This window comes from Lygodium microphyllum, chromosome 17 (assembly GCF_053477565.2).
Source record: "Lygodium microphyllum isolate KBCC chromosome 17, Lygodium_microphyllum_v1.1.10, whole genome shotgun sequence".
Lineage (NCBI taxonomy): Eukaryota > Viridiplantae > Streptophyta > Polypodiopsida > Schizaeales > Lygodiaceae > Lygodium > Lygodium microphyllum.
This window is the reverse complement of record NC_141151.1, coordinates 28,207,026-28,228,896: the sequence shown is the minus strand read 5'-3', so window position 1 is coordinate 28,228,896 and position 21,871 is coordinate 28,207,026. Positions and strand designations below refer to the sequence as shown.

General features: G+C 40.8%; 1 protein-coding gene across 2 annotated transcripts in view; it reads left to right on the top strand.

The window, feature by feature from the left end:
• The window catches only part of HMA1 (heavy metal atpase 1), an 86,435-nt gene that overhangs the window by 15,565 nt on the left and 48,999 nt on the right, over positions 1–21,871 (top strand). For both annotated transcript variants that reach the window (XM_087697245.1, XM_087697246.1), the window contains exons 2-5: positions 1,287–1,437; positions 2,024–2,208; positions 2,670–2,816; positions 3,184–3,379. In XM_087697245.1, the coding sequence (XP_087553371.1) occupies positions 1,287–1,437; positions 2,024–2,208; positions 2,670–2,816; positions 3,184–3,379 (679 nt within the window). The remainder of the gene's footprint in view (positions 1–1,286; positions 1,438–2,023; positions 2,209–2,669; positions 2,817–3,183; positions 3,380–21,871) is intronic.

Genomic DNA, 21,871 nt, shown 5'->3' with positions numbered 1-21,871 from the left:
AGGTTATAAACTTATCACAATCCATATTGACAAGGATAACTTGCTTGCTTCATCACATAGTCAATCAGATAGCAAATTTCAACTTGGGATCGTGAATTTTGCTTCCTAAAGGTGAAGCCACACTGCATAGGATGGATTTAGCTCAAGAAGAAGGCATTTGATTTTCCAAGCAAGAGCTTCGGCTAGAATATTGCAATCTATGTCCAATATAGTTAAGGGCTACAAATCACTAGAAGGAGGAACCCTTCTAGTAACTTTGATGAGGTTCTATTGACAAGCTTTCCATACTTTTCCTTCCTTATTGGACCAATTCAACATCCTACACAAATCCTTTGAAAAACTACTCTAGAAAGTTGCCAATCAATTGGGTGTGATGTTTCACACTGGTTAAGGTAGAATTGCAGCAATGTGAAAGTTCCAAGGATCTATGTGGTCCAAAGGAAAAAGACCTAGAACCAAGTGCATGTTTTGGGGCATGAAGAGTTAGAGGTAAAGTTTCCATGTGCTTCTTGGTGAAGCTTCAGTATTGTTTTTTGTGGTTAACTTGTTACCCACTTAAACACTTGGTTGGTCCTCCTTGGTAGGGTCACCATTTGGGTGATCAAACTCGGTTGCTTGTTTGGCTTGCAAGTTGTCCTATCTGTGCTGTTGTGCATAGGAAAAATGCAAGTGTGGGTCTTGCCTACTCTCTTGGCTAATATTTTGAGGGGAGGTGCCCCCCTTGTGGGTGCTCAAGTGCGTATGTCTTACATTAGGAAAAAATAAGGAGGTGATCGGAGGGCTTTATGTGACATCACAAACCATTTTTCTAAAATGGTCATTGGACTGTCTTCTTAGTTGAGGCTGCTTACTCTTTGGTAGAGAGTTTAAGTTTTTGGATGATAGTGTGTTTTCTTATTTTATTTAAGTGCTATTCTTTGGCATAAAACTGCCTTGCTTTGGTTGTGGACTCTATTGTTTTGTAGAAGATTTCCTTTGTGACTCTCTCTTACCCATGCACAAAACTTTTATTTTGGGAAGATAATGTTTGCTACTTGATCAACTGAAGCAAGTAGTTATGAATGCATAACTCCAGATTATCTTTAAATATTTGATCTTTTTCTGACTATTGCTCCTCTAATTTTTGATATTGAAGGAGCAACTTTGATGAGTAGCATATGCAACTAACGTTGATAACACACTCATTTTTGTTTTTCTCCTTCAAGCCATTCTACCACAAATATTTTATCAGTCAATGGAAATATTCTAATGCAAACTAGCTTTGCTCTCTTTCTTTTGTTCCATAGGTACCATCAATCCTTGATGCTGCTTTGGACGTTGCAGGTTTAAGGGTCAATATTCATGTTTTAATGGCATTGGCTGCATTTGCCTCCTTGCTAATGGGTAATGCCCTAGAAGGTGGCCTGCTTTTGGCCATGTTCAGTTTGTCCCACATAGGTGAGCTTTTTCTTGACATATTCACTAGCTATGATATTCTTGAAGTAGTTCTGCAGTTTCAGTTTGCAGTTCTTGGGATGAGGTCAATTGGAATGTAAAGGGTGGGTCACCACACCAGTCAAGGGCAGGCTTAATCAAAGGCATGGCTTCGACTTCTTTTATATTAGTGCAGGAGACACAGATTTGACAAACCTCACGAGCCTTATGGATGATGTTTAGAAGCACTTTCAATGCGAGTTCTAACATTTTGACAGTTTTTTATTATCAGTTTGTGGACAGTTTTGTCTTCAATTGAAATCTATAATTAGGGCAGCAATGCCCTGGCCTCTTTCATTTTTAACTCCTGAAACTGGTGGTTCTAGTTGTAAAGTTCAAGAAGTTTCAGGTTTTTACTCTGAGTCTTGCACTGTCACTCTACTGTAGCTGAGATTCTGTCCTACTGCATCCGAGACAGATCATTTTCGTGTTGCAGAATCTGGGTTGCAGAGAATTAGTGGAATCTGTGTTATCTTGAACAGTATTACAAAGTATTTGTTCATATCAAAGTTGTTCTCTTATAACTCTTAATCTATGCGTTTTATTTCAGCTGAGGAGTATTTTACTGAACGAGCTTTGGGAGATGTAAAGGCCTTGAAAGAGAGCAATCCTGAATTTGCTCTAGTGCTGCAAATGTGTGAATCCACATCTCCTTCAATATCAACCATGGCTTACACTGAAGTTCCGCTAAAAGAAGTAAAGATAGGCTCCTTCTTACTTGTTAGAGCTGGTGAGGTAAGACAAATATCTGTACACTGCACAGCCTTTCCATTCTGTTCACTAATCACTGTTAGTTTTGCATGAATACACTATAAATATCTCTGCAGCTGCAGATTGGTCTCACAGAATGCTACAATATTTGCCAGTCAACTTTGTTTGAATGTAACTCATGTTAGCATATGTAAATAACAGCTCTAGATAATGTGGATTTGTGTGCAAAAGAGGCTACAGAGAAACAGAACTTTTGCTTAGGCAACATCCTGACTCTTTCAATAGTTTGCGACCGTAACTGACCTTCTGAGTAAAGTTTGTTAGTCTCTTAATCACTTAATTCCCCAGAATCTGAAGCAGAGCATGAGTTCTGCCCTAAAGCTATGTGAAGTGTAGTAACTTGTTTGTCTTGCATAATCAATCTAATGATTGTTGCCTATATGTGATTTGCCAAGCTTGTTAAAGTTCTTTTATGGGCAGTTCAGGCAGTCCCAGTGGATGGGGAAGTCCTACAAGGGCGATCGATGGTTACAGTTGAACACCTGACAGGAGAAGTCGAACCTTTCGAGAAAAGGACAGGTGACACTGTTCCTGGAGGTGCAAGAAATTTAGATGGAATGCTTATAATAAAGGTGCATATTAATCATAATCTTCGAGCTCTTTCAGATTGGAACCCCAGTTTTAGTCACCTTGTTTTCAGAGTGGAACTTCATCTTTAGTTACCTTTTTTATGAACCAATTATTGTGGCTGAACTCTTTTTAGTTGGAACCAGTCTAACCTGGTCAAAGCTGCACCTATAGCTTTTGCAATTTTAGGGAAGTATACTAGGGTATTTGTGTTTATTTGTTTTGTTCTCTCACCATGTTGCATCATTCTGCACAACATTTGTGTAATTTAAGCTTAAGATGATTGTTCATTTTATCTGTGCAACTAGAGGACTTTTGCTTCAACCTTTTTTAATGCTGAGTATGAGCTCCGCATACTGTCAATTTTATCAGGCAACCAAGTCTTGGGAGGACTCAACACTGGCAAGAATAATGAAACTCACAGAAGAGGCACAGCAGAACAGGCCTAAACTTCAGAGATGGCTAGATGAATTTGGAGAGCGGTACAGCCAGGCTGTTGTTGCTGTGTCTGTTTCTGTTGCACTTTTAGGGCCACTTCTTTTCAAGTGGCCTTTGATTAGCAACTCAGGTTAGCATAATCTTTTGGACATACATTGATTTATGTGCGAGTCACTTTATGTATGATGAGTGCATGGAAGTATAAAGGAGAGCTTTTGATATTTCCAGTCACCATACCTGACATTGTATTTTAAGTTGAAGCTCTTGTTTAATTTGCTTCAAGATACGTTCTGTTCCTTATCTTTGTGGCTCATGGTTAGTCCACTTCAAGACTCTTTTTGTTCATTATTTTTGCAGGATAGTGGTATTGTTGCTCCCTGTTTTATACCTCTGAATGCATTAGTAAAAATGGATTATCTTGTTTGAGAGAGAACTTTAGATGGTTTGTTAGGCTAGCAGTCATGTTTGGGACCTTTTAGAATCTTTTTAGTCTGAGCCTTCCACATGGTTCTCTTGAAACTGAATACCACTCTATTACCTTCTATGTGTCAGAGTATTAGCTGTCAGCCAGCAATGTTTCAAGCTTCATTTGAAGGTTAAAAAACCTTCATCTTTTGGACTTCTGGAAAGTTGAAATTGAACCAAACAATGGAGACTTTTTAGCTAGTAACTAGTGCTTAATCTATCATTTTGAGAAGGTGCAATAAGCAGATTTAGTTTCTAGAAGAGAGAGGCCAAATGCTGGCTGACTGTGGGTTTCAGTCTGTCTAGTGATTTGTGGATAGTCTACGCCATGTCTGAATGTAAAGCTGAAAGCAAAGAACAACTTTCCCTATCATAAACTTAAAAGATGAAGCAGTGATAATCTTCTTTCTTGGTAAGAGGTCATCACTTATCATGTAGGTCAGCCAAAGCTACTGTGCATATCCTGAAATATTGAGCAAATATAAAAATATTCTTTTGCGATGCAACATGCTTCTGGCCCATGTCTGATGCAGAGTTGAAAGAAAAGCTCTCCATCTCTTAAGAAGAGGAATCAGTGATAATCTTCTTTCCTGGCAAGAGGCCATCGCTGATTATGTAGGTTAATACTGCAACTCAACTTGCTAGGTGCATGGAAGGTGTGTGTTTTGTAGAAAGCAGATTCCATAGGGTTGTTCCTCAACAGGAAATACAATTAATTTTGTGATAGCCATTAGTTTTGATGGAGGTATTATGCATGCCCAACTCTGTGGCATCAATCCCCAGCCACTTTTGTTTCTCCAACAGTTCCCCTTTCTCCCCAACAAGATACAAGTATGGGGAGGGTCAACTATGTGGTGGCTACTTAGGCTTAGTCTCCTTGTTTCGAGCAAAATGGGAAGGGTAAAGCAAAAGTTGGCTGATACCTTGTAAATAATTTTGAGTGTGTCTTGACCATGCAATCCAAAAGCTGGATGGCAACCATACCATTACCTTGTCAATCTTGTACTTTTGGTGCAAGATTCAGTGGAAGGCAAATTTGAAGACATTGAATTCCAAGCCTTTTGTAAATCATAATGAAGTACTAGATACTTCATGTATTTTCATTGTCACGTTAATAATAAGGTATTTAGAAGGAAATGCTATGTTGCTGCCACCACAGTCTTGGCCCCAAGAATTCTCACTAGATGTTAGATAGGTATGGCTTCTTAGGACCAAGATAGTGCACCAAGGACTCAATTAGGTAGGCATCTCTAGAGCTTTGTTTGTAGGCTGATCAATGGTGAAGGCAGCCCAAGCTGATGCGAGTGTCTTTAACTCAAGCAATCGCTAGAACCCTGGAGAAGTTGAGCACAGCCCTTTTCTATAGTTCAGGGCCTTGGCTTACAATGTCTTGAGCATATGGACTCAAGGGCAGCCAATCTAAGAAGTTTGGCTACTATTGCATATGATGAGTTTCTCAATCTTCCATTGACATAGGAAGGACAAGAATATGTTTGTGCATGATACCCAAAAATGGTTGTTTTACTCATGCATCATATGCCAAAAGCTGATGCTGAGGAGGTTCACTTGATTCCCTCTTTCCATTCTAAGAATTATAAAGAAAGCTTGAAGGAAGTCCAAGAACTAGAACTAAAAGAAAAAGGATAGAAGGTGTGCGATAAAAAATGATACACCATGCAAGCTTCAATTGCAAAACTTGGGGCTCAAGTCGTGACAATAGTACAAAGTGTAACGAGTCTCTGAGTATTCCTCAACAAAGTTTTGAGTGATTTTATCTGAAGTGATGGTAGCTCTTATCTTAATGAGACTCAAAGTTGATGTACTGGGCTCTATATAGATTATTCAACAAGATGTTCCATTGGTGCATGGGACCCAAAGGAATTGCCACTCCAAGGTGTAGACTGTTGATGCGATGATATTGCATTAAGTACCCTTCATGGTGTAAAGATGGTTCTTCTTCTTTCCTCTAACAGAAAGGGTTTGTGTCTCCCTAAGTTGAGACTTGTCTTGAGAAATTTGCTACCCTACCCCAATGTTTGCGATGTAATTTCTAGGTACCCAAATTTCTTCCGTTGGAGTATGTTTTTCTTAGGTCCCTCCTTGCACTAGCAGTCCTTAATGTAATGCAACATTCCCATAGTTTGAATGTAGCTACTTGTGGTGTTGAAATATAATTAAGTGCAATGTCATGAATATGAGTGTGGCTTGGTTTGGAAGAAACTCCTTGTTCTTAGATGAGGTCTTTTCGTACACAAGCCGGATTCTTTCTTGATTTTCTCCTCTTGCCAAATAGTGGCTTGCCCCTTGCTACTTTCTTCGTGAAACCAAGTTAACCCCAATGGTGTTTGAGTAGCTTAAAAGGCATCTTGCTTTGGAGGTGCATAGCTCTCACGGAGCTCTCCTATCGTTAGTTTTCTTGATCTATGTGTTTTTAGACCTTTGGGGTGATTCATTGGAGCATCAAGATGCAATTCAAAAGAGAGTAACGAGTCTCATTCTTTGCAAGCATTATGGCCTTTTAATGTGTAATCAACCTTTTGTATATAAACTATTATCAAGACATATTGGTTCAATGTTTCAAATTAATTTGATGCTCATATGCTTTGAAAGGCGATTTGTATATTTGGGTGTTTTAAAATATGGGTAAATGTTCATCTTTCTATTCAAGGGTGGCCAATGGCAAGAACGCCCTATAATTATACTTGAGTCGTCATTGATGACATATCAAGAGAAATTAAAAGTTTAGTTGGTGGTCAAATTGACCAGAAAGCCCAAATGTGGGAGTCACATTGGCTAGAAGCCCATATAATGAGCAGTTTCAAAAGTCAAAACCAGATGCTCATGTTCAAAGAAACAAACCATGAATTGGTGAACCTACATAATTGAGCTCTCTAAAATCTAAATTTAGGGACCCCTATAATTTAGGAGGTTACTGCTTTTAGAAGTTGCTCAAATGGAAATTCTGTTCGTGTCAAAGGCTTTAGAATTTTGCAGGACACATATAATTTTGAAGAGACAAGTATCCCTACACTCGTCATTTCGCTCAACAGTTGTCATTTTCAGCAAACGCTTGTTGTTAGTAGCCTCAACTTTCTGCCTTTGAGCACCCAAGCCCCACAACTATACTTTCCACTTTTGAGCACCTAAGTCCCACAACTATATATTGATGGTCTCTCTTCATTTCTAACAAGCTCTAATGCTCAATTTTCAGCTACATGCTTTGTACATGCTTATCTAGCACTCATCCAAGAAGCACTTTCTATTTAGCTTGATAAAGTAAGTACTAAAGAAAAAAAATCAGCTTGTTACTTGGAGTATACAAAAATTTGGGTTTCAAAACCCTAATTTTCAAAATTGCAGCAATTAGCCCATTGTATATGGTTTAGGCATTTGGTGCCTATGGTTTGTTTCAATAAAATCCTATATAGAGGGAGAGGCCTGGTTCCCTCTCCACATGGTGCCAACTCTCTTTCGTTCTCTTTCTCTCTTATAATGTTTGTGGTGATAATTGATCAAGTTGGTAAAGTTCAAAGTATTGTCATTCTCATCTTCTTCTCCATGCTTGCATAATGTGAGAGTGAGTGATGGAAGCTAAGGAATATGGGGATATTCGAACACAATACAAGCTATGAACAATCAGCCCTTGCATGTGTGAATGCCACGCTAGTGACAGGTCACAACCTGTTTTTAGGGGTACACTTCATGTTTTGGCCATGTGGCAATTGGGCAGCATTATTTCGAGATGAGTGGTGTTCATCAGCTTGATCACGATTCTGATGGACAGTAGGTTGGCTCATTCCATATGCAGCAGATTGCCATGTTTTCTGCCCTTCACCTATGTTAGACTGCCATGCATGTGCCTCCAAGATAATCGGCAATCTTACACCTCGTCACATCATGATTGTTTGCATTTTTTTCATCTTTTGCTACCATCAGTATAGTGTCCTCACGTGTTCATAGCTTGGAGGATGCACTTGATCTTGTAGAACCAAATGGCCTAGTTGGAGCTATCAAGCTTGTCTTTCTCAGGGAGGTTGGGGAGTATGAGCACCTGCATCGGGGGTGCCATAATGTACATCTACAGAATAGAGGCAGTAGAAGGGGAGGGTGGGAAGGAAAGATAAAGTGTTGGGGGATGTGGGAGAGAGGCCGATGAAGGCTTGTGAAACCAGCCTTCCTTCTCGGATAGGGTGGTTTAACCTGATTAAGCACTTAATTACAGCAATAAATAAATGCACATAAAATGAAATACACACTTTACCATAACATTCTTGGATAGTAGACACCCTGTTGGCCCCAAAATTGGCGCCCCTTGCGGTATTTCTTTAGCTTTCATCCAATTGGAAGGAGTACAACTCGAGATTCTTCAATCTCCTCCTGCTAACCAATTGCTCTTGCTGTCATGCATGACCAGCAAGCCTTTTGGGTCATTTGCCCCTTGATTCACCCAGGACTTCTCGTCCAATTTGATCCTTGGCTGGCCAGATGTTGCCCCAAATCAATTCAGGATGGGCTGGCTCTTGAAATCCCTTGATAATCTTCAATTATCAGTTCGCTGATTTCAGTCCCTTGAGCCTTCAATCTCTAGCACGGATCCCAAGGTGGCTGCTTAACCCTAATTTCTGCTGTAAACTAGGGTTTATTGTAGAAATTACAGATGAGCCCACCAAAAATGGCTGAGATCTCCTTCGAATGGCTAAGAATTGCTGAGAATGGCTGAGCATAGGCTGAAGGAGATGAGAGAATGCTGTAGAGAGAGAACATTCTGAGATTTGTCGCGAACAATTGATCAAAGTCAGCTGTTGCCCTGCTGTACCAGCCCCAAACAGATGCACCAACAACAATAGGAGCATCAGAGATTGTGATCTGCAAGAGAAAGTGCATCAGAAGCAATTACCAGCTTCCCAAGGTCAAGAATATGCAATCTCCATCACCAAAATGGTCTCCAATGGTTGGGAAATGGCCATGAAAGCTAGCAGCAACAATCCAACACCTCTTTTCAATAGCTCCAAAATGAAAAAACGAGATTTCTCTCTCCCTTTAGCTCTATTTAGCCTTTCCCCCACTTGCATGGGAAAGTTTTGCCAAGTGGCAGCTTTCTTAATCCATTTTTCAGCAATTTTCAGCCATTTAATTAATTAAATTAATTCAACCCTTAATCCATGCCCAGAAAATCGACCTTGCCCATCCAAAAATTAATTGGCTAGGCCATTTGCAACCCAAAGTGGTCCCATGCATTAATTGACCCTTTGGACAAGCATTAATCCATTAATTAATGCCTAGTCCCTAGTGTCACCACCACTGACACTTAATGGCCAATTAATGGTCCTAGGGGCAAACTGACACCAAAATTCACCTCGAATCTAACAAGTGTAACTTGTTACAACTTTTGCCTTTGACACCCATCTTTTTCATAGGGTCCTTCGGCCTTCAACTGTGAAAAAGTAGCTTGCACCTCACATGTGCATATTTTAATTGCACATTTGATTAATCCTTGAATCAAATGTCCATTAAACATAAGTAAAGCATCAAATTTTCATGTCCTCGTGACAGCTTGCATCTTGATTTGCATCGCAATTGACAGTCTTCCTAACAATCATAATGAACATTGGTCAGCAGATCAGTCTTCATGGTCTTGATCAATCCCTTTGGCCATCCTAATGGTCTCTTTATGCTCCACCCAATCTTGCCGCTTATACTAGTTCTATCATGTGTATCCTTCAAAAGCAACAAGGAGGACTGCTTATTGATCTTGTCTATAGCCTCAACCATAAATGTGATTTCCCACACAACTCGACTCACACAACATGAGGATAAGACTAAGGAGACGCAGGAGAGAGAGAATGTAGCAAGCTGTTAGGGAGCACCATGCATATCACTTGGCTTTGATACCATGTGATGGTGAGCAATGGAACACAAAGGAGCATAAAGAGAATAGAAGAGAGTATGAGAAAAGATAAAAACCTTGGTTATGAGAAACAACCCCTAAATAGGTGGGAAATAAAGTTTGGAAAAACTTGAAATGTGTTTTGGAGGGGAAAATGTTTTCGAGTTGGGGGAAATGGTCAGGGAAATGTTTCTAGGGCTTGGGAAAATGGTTGGGGGAAATGTTTCGCCAATGACACACGAGGAGGGGAAATGCTTGCTAGCTCTCTCTCTCTCATGCGTGTGCGTGCGAAGATATGCTAGTGTTTGCACTAAGAAAACATAGAATGTATAAACATGACTAAAACACAATAACTCAGACAGTGACATGAAAATGCAACACGAAAAAATTCAAACACTTACAAATAAGAAAGAGAACCCTGAAATGAATGAATGAATGCTGTAAATGAAGGAAAGAATGTACAAGATGGTCAAGCTCTGCCCAATGGTTGGTGGCTCTCTTGGGAACAAGCTGAGAGAGGAGTTGGAGTTTGAAGTCCACCGGAGACGGATCGTGAGTGCTGTAAACCACTAGTTGGAGCTGAAAGAGTTTTGAATGTGGAAAAATAGCAGGCTAGGAACCAAAACTCAGCAATTTGGAGACTGAAATCCGGTAAACACAACAGTTTACCTCTCGTCAAAGGCTGGAAACTGATCTCCACTGTTGATAATAGCAGGGCTACAGCTGTAGCCTGTAGGGATGTGTGCTGATGCAGGGCAGCTTGAAGACAGCAAAACACAGGCTGAGAACTGTAGCCTGAATGCTGATGTGGCAATCTGTGCAGACCTAGTACAAAACACAGTTGTTTGGCATCTCCTGGCAGCAGGGAAATGGGCGCCAGGTGCTGGAGCAGACATGTTGCAGTTGGTGATGGCTGGATAGCAAATGTTGATGATGTGGCAACAATTTGTTTGAAATAAAGGGTCACAACGCCTCTTACGGTGTTTAGGTGTGCATGCACCCTTACACATGTACCATATATATATTATCAAAAACCTAAAGTGATACACTTTGAGATTGTGCCCACATCGAGTCTTCTACTCTCTCTTCCTCAGTCTCTACTTTGCACTCACACACACACTCTCTCTTTCTTGACAAAAAGCATTGCTAGTTTCAATCCTCGTGCACTTTGTAACAAACTGACATCAAAGTAGGAAAAAGAGTGCACGCTTCTCGAGGCAAGCAATAGTCGAAAGGTTGGCCTTGACCAGATAGTTAGACGATAGGATCTGCTTCGACTATAGGTCAACGTCAGTAGTCGATGGGCAGGGCGAGTAGTTGACGGGCTGGGCAAGCAGGCAACTGCTTGATGAGTAGGCGACAAGCTAGTCGAGTAGGCGATGGCTTGGTGAGCAGGCAACGGGCTAGACAAGTCAGATGTCACCAAGTGGGCAGCACGTGATAGGAGCCAGCTCAACATAGTCATGCCGTCACGATTTGTTAGCCAAATTTTGTCATTTTTAAATTAATTTTTTGCAATGTGCTCCCCTTCCCACTACCAAGCGTTTGGATGTGTAAGCACAATGAGAAATTTTGAACTGAAAAATTGGGGCTTTTCCCGGATTTTGGGATTTTGATGCAGAGCAGGACAATTTGACTCAAAAGTTGCAAATTTGGTGCACATTTGCCTCTGGGAAATTTGGGGCTTTTCACATTTTAGTGAAATTTCAATTTCATTGAAATTTGTGCACACCGGACCCAAGAAAGTTGGGGCTTTTGCAGAATTTCATCAAATTGTGCAAGAATTGCTTGGTATATGCACTTGGGTACATGCATTGAGGCAATTTGGGCGGATTTGCCATTGAAAATTTTGGGCTTTTGACCGCAATCATCAAATTTGTGCTTGAGAATGCATTTGGAGCAGAAATTGCAGCAGAATTTTGGGGATTTCACATGCAATTGGTGCATTGGCCCATAAATTTGGCTGTAATTGATTGTGGAGCGCAGTTGCTGACATTCTTTAATTCCGGAAATCAATTTGCAGATCTGAAATTTCTGCAATTTCTTGATTTTCACTGCTGGTTGCTACTTTAGCGTACCGTGGTCATTTGTGTGACATTTGGGGCTTGCATTTGCTGACATTTGGGTCAATTCAGTGCTGCAAATTATGGCTGGAAACAGTGACAATAGCAACCTTTTGGACATCAAGAAGCTTGAGGGTGCACACAATTTCACAATATGGCAAAAACAGTGCCACAATGTCTCGGTGGAGAAGAAACAGGTGAAGCCCCCTTCAAAGTGAAGGGAATAAGACCAGTAGGTATGGAACAAGAAGAGTGGGACGATTTGGATGAGCTTGCATGCTCTACCATAGAGCTCTTAGTGTTAAACAACTTGCTCTTTAACATTGAGAAGTTGAATTTTGCATATGAAATGTGGCAAAGATTCAGGAATTGTATGCTCGGAAAAGTGCAGTTAGTAAGGTCTATTGGCTGAAAAAATCGATGGACCTTCACATGAAGGAAGGTACAACCATGTCTGTACATTTGAATGAATTCAAATTTTTTTTTTTTTGATTACTTTGGATTTTCACATTGATGATGATTTCAGGGCTGCTTTCTTGCTATGCACTTTACTTGAAAGTTGGGATACTTTCAGGACAACTTTGAGTAACTTAAATGCTCAGCTGTTATATTCTGATATGGAGAGTTCTTTGCTAATGAAAGAACTCAATAGGCAAAATAATTCAGCAAACAAGTCTTCTAATGCATTGCACACTAGGGGCAGATCTCAATAGAAGGGCAGTTCTGAAAATAGAGCATGCAACAAGTCTCATGGCAAAAATATGGAGTGTCATCATTGTGGTAGGAAAGAGCATTTCAAACAGGATTGTTTTCAATTGAAGAAAAAGAGAGGCAAAAGCAAAAACACTGAAGACAACAAGACTGAGAAAAAGGATAGCTAACTTGCAAAGAAAAGCAATGTGAAGATAGAGGAGGTAAATGTACTTACTCATGAAGATGATAGTGAGTGCACATGCATTGATTGCAGAATTTGATGATGACATACACACTTGGATGCTTGATTCAGGTGCGTCTTTTCATGTTACACCACATCATGAGTGGTTTTTTGACTACAATGGGGGTGCACGTGGTGTTGTCCACTTGGGAGATAACTATGCATGTAAAATTGTAGGATTGGCAATGTAAAATTGGAATTTTAGCATGGGTCCGTGTTTGTTTTGCATAATGTGAGGCATGTACCTGAGCTCAAGAAGAGCTTGATAAGCATAGGGCAACTAGATGATGAAGGCTATTACACCACCTTTGGGGATAGCAAATGCAAAATTTGTAAGGGCTCTCGCATTGTTGCCAAGGCCTCCAAAAGTGATACTTTGTATCCTTTGCATATATCTAGTGTGTGACCATGTAGTTGCCATAATCGAGCAGCCAAGTCTTTCTTTGTGGCATAGCCGGTTGGGACACATGAGCCAAACTAGAATGAAAGTGCTTTCTTGTTTGAGTTATTTGCCGTATTTGAGGTATGCTGATTTTGAACAATGTGATTGTTGTATTTACAGTAAGCATGCTCAAGCCTCACATAAAAAATCTATTTCTCTAAAGTTTTCACCCTTAGAGTTGGTACATTCAGATTTATGTCAGATGCTACGGTTATCTCTAGGGGGAAGAAGTATTTCATTACTTTTGTTGATAATGCCATACACAAAGTATGGGATTATCCAATCCGTCGTAAAGACGAGGCCTTGGATAAATTAAAAAAATATATGGCACTTGTTGAAAATCAGACCAACAAAATATTAAAGTGTCTTCACTTTGACAATGGTGGGGAATATGTGTCCAAAGCCTTTCAGGACTTTTGTGTCAGCAAAGGGATTCAAAGGGATCGCACCGCCCCTCACAATCCACCCCAAAATGGTGTTGTAGAGCGTATGAACATGACCATTTAAGATAGGGTCTGTACAATGCAATCACATGTTGCTTTACCTCATGGATTTTGGGCAGAGGTTGCTATGGTAGCCGTACACTTGATTAATCGGTCACTAAATAGGTTGTTGGGGGGGAGGGGAGTCCCTTAAGAAGCATGGTCGGGCAAGCCTCCTTCGTATGCTCACTCGAGAGTGTTTGACTGCGAGGCATTTGTGCACATTCACAAGGAAGAACGCAGCAAACTTGAGCCAACGTCTTGTAAATGTATTTTCCTAGGATATGGTGATGAGGGTGAAATGGGGTATAGGTTATGGGATCCTGGAAAAAGGAAAATTGTACGCAGCAATGATGTTATCTTCTAGGAAGATTGCATGCACAAACAAACTAAAAAGACTAAGGAAGTTAGAAGGGTTGTATTTTGGGAAGATGTACCGATAGCACATCAAAGAATGCCCGCTAGACAGCAGCAAACACTTGCTGTAGATGGCCTTGAAAATGCAGGGAATGATGCTGAAAATGATCAGTAAGATATTGCCCATGATGTACCACAATTTCAGAAAGAACAGATGCCTTTGGAGCAACCACAACCGGCTGTACAGCATGTTGAAATTGCAGAACCGCAAGCTGTTAATGCAGATTTATAGGCTGAACAATCAACAAAACTTGATCACTGGGCTCATAGGTTGACCAAAATGCAAAGATAGCCAAATAGGTTTGTTCCTGGTGTCAATTATGTGGCTGATTATGTCATATTGACAGATTGTTGTGAGCCGTCATCCTTCAAGGAAGCAATGGATAAAAAAGATATCGAGAAATGACGTAAGGCTATGTTGTCAGAGATGGAATCTCTCATGAAAAATGGCATTGGGGATTTGATGCATTTGCCGAAAGGGCAGAAAGTGCTACCATGCAAATGGTTTTACAAAATAAAAATCGCTTCTGGTTCTTTACCAAGGTACAAAACATGACTGGTTGCTAAAGGATATAAGCAAGAACATGGAATTGATTTTGATAAATTTTTTTCTCTAGTAGTGAAAATGACTACTTTGCGAACCATTTTGGACTTGGTTATATTTGAAGATATGGGAAAATAGCTTTCTTACATGGTGATATGCATTAGGAGATCTATATGCAGCAACGTGAGGGTTTTGTTGCAAAGGGAAAAGAGCACATGATATGTAAACTCAACAAGAGTTTGTGTGGGCTGAAACAGACACTACGAGAATGGTATCATAAATTTGATACATTTATGCAATCTCAGGGATTTCATAGATCTCAAGTTAATCATTGCTTATATCCCAACAAGAATGTTGGGATAAAGGCCCGTTTGACCTCCGTGTATAGCACACACACACTATTTAGTTGTACATGTGAATGCACCCTTAATATGCCCTAAGTATGAATACATTTTATTCTTTGTGTACCAACACATTGTTGGCACACTCAAATCTAATGGTACTTTACTCTCCCTCTCTGACTCTTGTTGTTACTCTCTCTCTCCTCGAATTGTTGCACATCCCTAGCTGAGCTCCAACAACTGGTATCAGAGCCTAAGGTTCTGTTCACTTTCCGAGATCAAGGTGCAGCCGACTAATACGTGATAGGGCTGACGTCCAGCGGGCAGGCCCAGGCGGAAGCTATGACTAGCTGCTGACCAGCAGACGATTGGAGTTCCTGGCGATGAGTGTGTCGGGCAACAGGCGATAGGCGAGCTGCAGTTGGAGTGTGACTAGGCAATAGGGTAGTAGACCAGCGGATAGAGCGGGCTGCACATTACACGGTAGGTCAGACACACTCGCAGCCGGGCGCCACGCAACAGGCAGGTGGGCGTCATGCGACCCGCTTAATAGGTCAACAAACCCCCCTGTCATTCCGCCATTTTTTTAAATCAGAAACTTTATTTTTCTCTCAAATCTCTTTTGAATTCTTTTCCTTTAATGGGGATTCTTGCACTTGAGACACAGATCTCAGACTTGTGCAAAATTGAGCCCGAAAATTTGGGGCTTTTATGAGATTTAATCCCGTCTATGCCTAGCAGTGACATTTAGGTCAGAAATTACAGACATTGTGCGTGGTGACCTCAATTAAATTGGGGATTTTGCCAAATTGTTGGAATTTTGCTCTTTTGAGTAAAATTTCTTGACATTGGATCCTGGTAAATTGAGGCTTTTTATGTATTGGTAAAATTTTGTTCAGCTGGGTCAGATTGCTTGACATTTATGCACTTTTGGATCTGAAATTTTGGGGCTTTGTGGAGAATTTGGTAAATTTTTACATTTTTGCCCATGTGGTGGCTGGTTCAGGTACAAACAACAGAGATTTATTACTGTTTGAGGAAGAAGAACAATGTGTTTGCTAGTTCAACTTGTGCTTGTACAGTTTAGGGTATTTACTCTCATGTTTGTGATAAAATGGCTGCAACTTCTTTTAGTTCAGACATCAAGAGTTTGATGGAAATCAAACGGTTTGATGGCTTTGACCTTTGGAAAGACCGTATGCAGGGCTTATTGTTCCTAAAGGATTGTGAGGATGCTTTACAAGAAGATAAACCCGCACAAATGTGTGATGCAGATTGGGCCAGAGTAAACAATAAAGTTGCGGCTTACATTAAAATGGGTGTCATTGATGATATCGTGATAGACATTAAGGGTCTAGATACATTTTATGCAATATGGGAGAAGCTAAAAACTACCTATGAGATCACCACACTTGTTAATCAGGTGCATTTAATGTGCAAGTTGGTGAATATGCGACTGATGAGTCAAAGCCTGAGGCTGAGCACTTGAGTGCATTTACAGGCATTTTAAATCAGCTCAAGGATGCAAATTTGGATTGGTGATCTTTTTAATCATGATGCTACCCGATTCTTGGGAGACCTTGGTGGTTTCTCTCAGCAATAACCCCAATCTCTCATATGATGGGGTGAGGGATTCAATCTTGAATGAAGAAATTAGACGTGTCTAGTGGAGAAGGCAACAACTTAGCTGATAATGTAAGAGGTAGGGCTGAAAAGAAAAATGCAAATGCAGGACAGAGAAATAGGAGCAAGAGCAAAGGAAAGGAAAAGAGTGACATTACTTGCTATCATTGTGGTTGGAAAGGCCACAAGAAACCTGATTGCAGGTATTACAAGAAGGAACAAGAGAGAGAAGAATGCAGGAGACGAAAAGGAGGATAAGACAGATGCATTTGAGGCAGCCAAAGGCAACAAGGAAAAGGCCAATGTGGCCTCCAGTGTGGTCATAGAGGAGCTTTCGAATACAGAGGATGATGTATTATGATGCCCTTGTATGTCACATGCAGGATATGCAGATTACCAAGGCTGATGTGATTGATGCACTTTTGTCAGTTGATGATGGTGTCACTCAGACTAGGATTGTAGACTCTGGTGCCTCTTTCCATGTAATTCCTTGCTTGGAGTGTTTTGCTATGTTCAATGCAGGCAGTTATGGAAAGGTGTATCTTGGAAAATAACCATGCTTACAACATTGATGGGATTGGCACTGTACACTTGTCTTTAGACAATGGGCAAGAGCTTGTGTTGAAAGATGTCAGATATGTACTTGGCATTAAATAAAGTTTACTATCTGTTGGTTAGCTTGACTTGCATGGTTACACTACACTGCACTGTTTAGTGGTGGTTTGTGGAAAGTGAAAAAGGGTTCCATGTTGATTGCAAAAGGAACCAAGAAGGGCACTTTGTATTGTTTGCACTGTAAAGCCTTGAATGGCAAGTTTCTTGCAGTTGCTGAAATTGGATGTCATTTGGAGTTATAGCATAAGAGATTAGGCCATACGAGCTAGAAAGGACTTGATGTCCTTATCTCTCTGAAGAGGGTTGATGGAAAAGGCTCTAAACTTGACTTTTGTAATGAGTGTCAGTTTGGAAAGCAAATAAAAAATTCATTTTACTCTGGTGTCTCTTGTAAGTCCAATGTCTTGGACTTGGTGCATTTTGATGTGTGTAGTATTCCCGTGAAATTGTTGGGTGGTGTTGCATATTTTATCTCCTTTATTGATGATTGTTTCAAAAAGATTTGGGTATACCTGTTGAAAAAGAAAAGTGAAGTATTTGCTGTTTTTAAAACTTTTCATACATTTGTGACCACTCAGATAGGTAGAAAGCTGAAATGCGTGAGAACTGATAATGGGGGTGAGTTTATATCTACTGAATTCAAGTTCTTTTGTGACTTGCATGGAATTAAGAGGGAGCTTATAGCTCCTTACAACCCCTCTTCAAATGGGGTGGTTGAAAGATATATTAGGACTTTATGTGAAAGAGTGCGGTGCATGCTGTCCACTTCTAATCTCCCTCATGAATTTTGGGGAGAGACACTCAAAACCGCGGTTCACATTTGCAACCACTCTCTAAACAAGTCCTTAAATAATGGCATCCTTGAGGAGATTTGGTCTGGCAAATCAGCCTCATATGACCATTTACACATATTTGGCTGTGAAGCTTTTGTGCGTGTTAGAGATGAGTTGAGGAACAAACTAGACCTAAAATCCACCAAAGGCATTTTCATGGGCTATGGTGATGAGCATGAATTTGGCTACAAAGTGTGGTTACCTCAGTCCAAGAAAGTTATTCGCAGCTGTAATGTTGTGTTTAATGAGGCAAAATTGCTAAAAGGTACTTTAGCCTCTAATGAAGATATGAAAAAGGTCAAATTTCAGAATTTGCAGCCACCTATTACTTCAGAAAATAAGCCTCATGGTGTTGTATCACAGGCTGAAACTGATGATCAGCCGGTTATTTTCGAGCCAGATGATGATGGACAGCAAATAGCAGCACAAGGAGGTCATGGACAGCAAGATAGACTTGCTGATTATGAAAATGCAGGTGCTGGTAATGAAAATGAAGGTGCTGTACAGCATGAACAGCATGCTGAAAATGGCTTACAACAGCCAATAAATGCTGAGAATAACATACCTCTAGATGTAGACCCAATTCTTGAAAATGTTGATCATTGGGTATGCAAGTCTACATGCGTAAGAAGGCAACCACATAGGTTTGACCCCTCCTTGCATTATGTGATGCTTACAGATGAGGGTGAGCCTCTTACATACAAAGAGGTGAAGTCATGCGAATTCAGCAATAAGTGGGAGCTAGCTATGCAGGAAGAGATTAAATCTCTATATGCAAATGATACTTGGGATCTTGTGTCGTTACCCAAAGGAAGGAAGCCTCTTCCAAACAAATGTGTTTACAAAGTAAAGACAATTGATGGGAAACCCAAGTACAAGGCAAGACTGGTTGCTAAAGGGTATGCACAGAGGGAAGGGATCGACTTCCAAGAGGTCTTCTCACCTGTTGTGAAGATGACCACTCTACATGTGCTGTTGTATTGGACTTAGAGCTGCATCAAATGGATGTAAAAACAGCTTTCCTGCATGGTGACATTGATGAGGAAATTTACATGAAACAACCGGAGGGCTTTGTAGTTCCTGAAAAAGAGCAGATGGTGTGTAAACTAAAACCCAGCTTGTATGGGCTGTAGCAAGCACCACGGCAGTGGTACAAAAAATTTGACACGTTTATTTTATCTCATGGGTTTACATGCAACCATGTAGTGTATTCTTCGATACCTAAAGGGTATACAAAGAAAGGGTATTTGCTATGGGCAGGGTGCACTTAGGTTTGTAGGATTATTGTGATGCAGACATGGTAGGTGACTTGGACACTCGTAGGTCCACCAATGGGTAGATCTTTATAGTTGTTGGTGGGGTTGTTTCTTGGTGTTTCAGGTTGCAGAACATTGTTGCATTGAGTACTACTGAAGCTGAATACATATCATCTACTGAAGCTTCTAAGGAAGCTATATGGTTGAGCAGACTTGCAGAGGATCTTGGCATGTCTATGGGTACTGCAATTTTGGGATGTGCTAGTCAGAGTGCCGTGTATCTGGCTAAGAATGCCATGTATCATTCACGCACAAAGCATATAGATGTGCGATATCACTTCATCAGACAGATTCTGGAAGATGGTCTAATCACATTGACCAAGATCAAAACACAGGATAACCTTGCAGATGTTCTCACTAAAAGTCTAAGCAAAGCTCAGCATGGGCATTACATATGACTAGTAGGAGTTGGTTAGAGGTTCACTTCGGACCTTTAATTGGGAGGTTGTTGGGTTAAAGGCCCGTTTGACCTCCGTGTATAGCACACACACACTATTCAATTGTACATGTGAACGCACCCTTAATATACCCTAAGTATAAATACATTTTATTCTTTGTGTACCAACACATTGTTGGTACACTCAAATCTAATGATACTTTCACTCTCCCTCTCTCGCCGTTACTCTGTCACTCTCGTTGAATTGCTACACATCCCTAGCTGAGCTTCAACACAAGAAGGCAACAGATGGTAGCCTTATTCTCTTGGTTTTGTATGTGGATGATATGCTGATTGCAGGCGGAGATGTTCTTACTTTGGATTCCTTGAAACAAAGCTTACACAATAGCTTTGATATGAAGGATCTTGGTGAGGCCAATCATATTCTTGGCATGTGTATACTTAAGGACAGATTGTAAGGTCTTCTCTATTTGTCACAGTAGGAGTATGTTACTAAGGTTTTGCAACGTTTCAATATGGAAGGGGAAAGAGCCATTGGTGTATCGTTGCCTTCACACGTGAAACTTAGTGCAGATGACAACCCTACATTTGCTGATTGAAAGGTTAAGATGGCCAAGATTCTTTATGCTATGGTTGCTACACATCTTGATATTGCATTCGCAGTGGGAGTGGTTAGCAAGCACATGGTATATCCTGGTAAAATGTATTGGGAAGCAATGAAGGGTATCATGAGATACTGCAAGGGCACAAAAGACTTGTGCATCTACTTTGGGAAGTAGAAGTCATTTGTTGTTGGCTTCATAGATGTAGACTATGTTGGTTATCTTGACTGTAGAAAGTCTACTTCAGGATATGTGTTCACGTTCGCAGGGGGAGTAGTCTCTTGGATATCGAGGCTGCAGAAGAGTGTTGCATTGTCTACTACAGAGGCAGAGTATGTGCCTGCCATTGAGGCGTGCAAGGAGGCTTTATGTCTTTTACGTTTGGTGAGAGAGCTTGGTGTTACAAAGGTTCCTATCCTCCACTGTGATAGTTAGAGTGCTATCATGCTAGCACGGAATCCTGTCTTTCATGCAAAGACAAAGCACATACGTGTGAAGTATCATTTTATGAGGGATATACTTGACAACAAGAGCATTGAGCTTGTCAATGTCTATACCGATGATAAACCTACAGACCTTCTCGCGAAGAGTCTTCTAGTAGAGCAGTTTGCTCATTGCTGCCAGATGATGGGGGTTGGATATATATGTGTATTTCAGCTTTGTACATACATAGACTTAGTTGATTCTTTTCTTTACCTTCAGGCACGTTGCCTTTAAGTGGGAGGTTGTTGGGAATAAAGGGTCATCGTGTCTTTTACGATGTTCGGGTGTGCATGCACATTTACACATGTACTACATATATATAATCAAAAACCTAAAGTGGTACACTTCGAGATTGTACCCACATCGAGTCCATAGTTGTCGGGGGGCAAGTTGCTCCATGCAAGGAGATCCCTCAAAACATCGTGGAGGAGATTCTCTCCAAGATGAGAGGGGGATCCACAAGAGGAGGAGAAAGTGGCTTATTGGCACCAACTCCTATGCCTACTAATGAGGAAGCATCGAATGTGGGTGTATCTTCAATCGATGCGGGAGAGGTCTCTACCATTGGTGGTGGGGCTTCACATTCGTATCCGGCTCTGGTAAAAGACAAAGAGTGGAGGCTCATGCGATGCCAGAGAGACAATCCTCGCTCTCTCAAGCTCTTGGTCATGTGCGTGGATTAGCCAACGCCTTGCGGACATTGAAATTGCATGCACGGTGATTGAGTGCAATCTTGCATTCAATGTCCTAACGCAAGAGCAACGGAAGAAGATGGTAAAGGCCATTGCCAATGTGGGTCCATGTGAAGGATAGACCAGTGTCACATACAACGACATGAGGACGAAAAAGATTGATGAAGAGAGGATTGATAGAGCCCTTGATCCTATTTGGGCGGTATGGATAAAATATGGTTGCTCCATTCTCACCGATAGATGGAGTGATCGTAAGAAGCGGGGCATTATCAACATACTCGTCTCATGTCCACTGACACTTACTTTTTGCGGGCCATAGATACCCTCAAGAGGGGGAGGAAAACGATGGACGCATTCATCTACCGCCACATTCGACAAGCTATCATTGAGGTATACATTTGTCGTTGCCTTTTAAATTTGTTTCACTTTCTTTCATTATTATAATTGATTTATGCATAACTATCTATCTCCCTATTCTAATTTCTC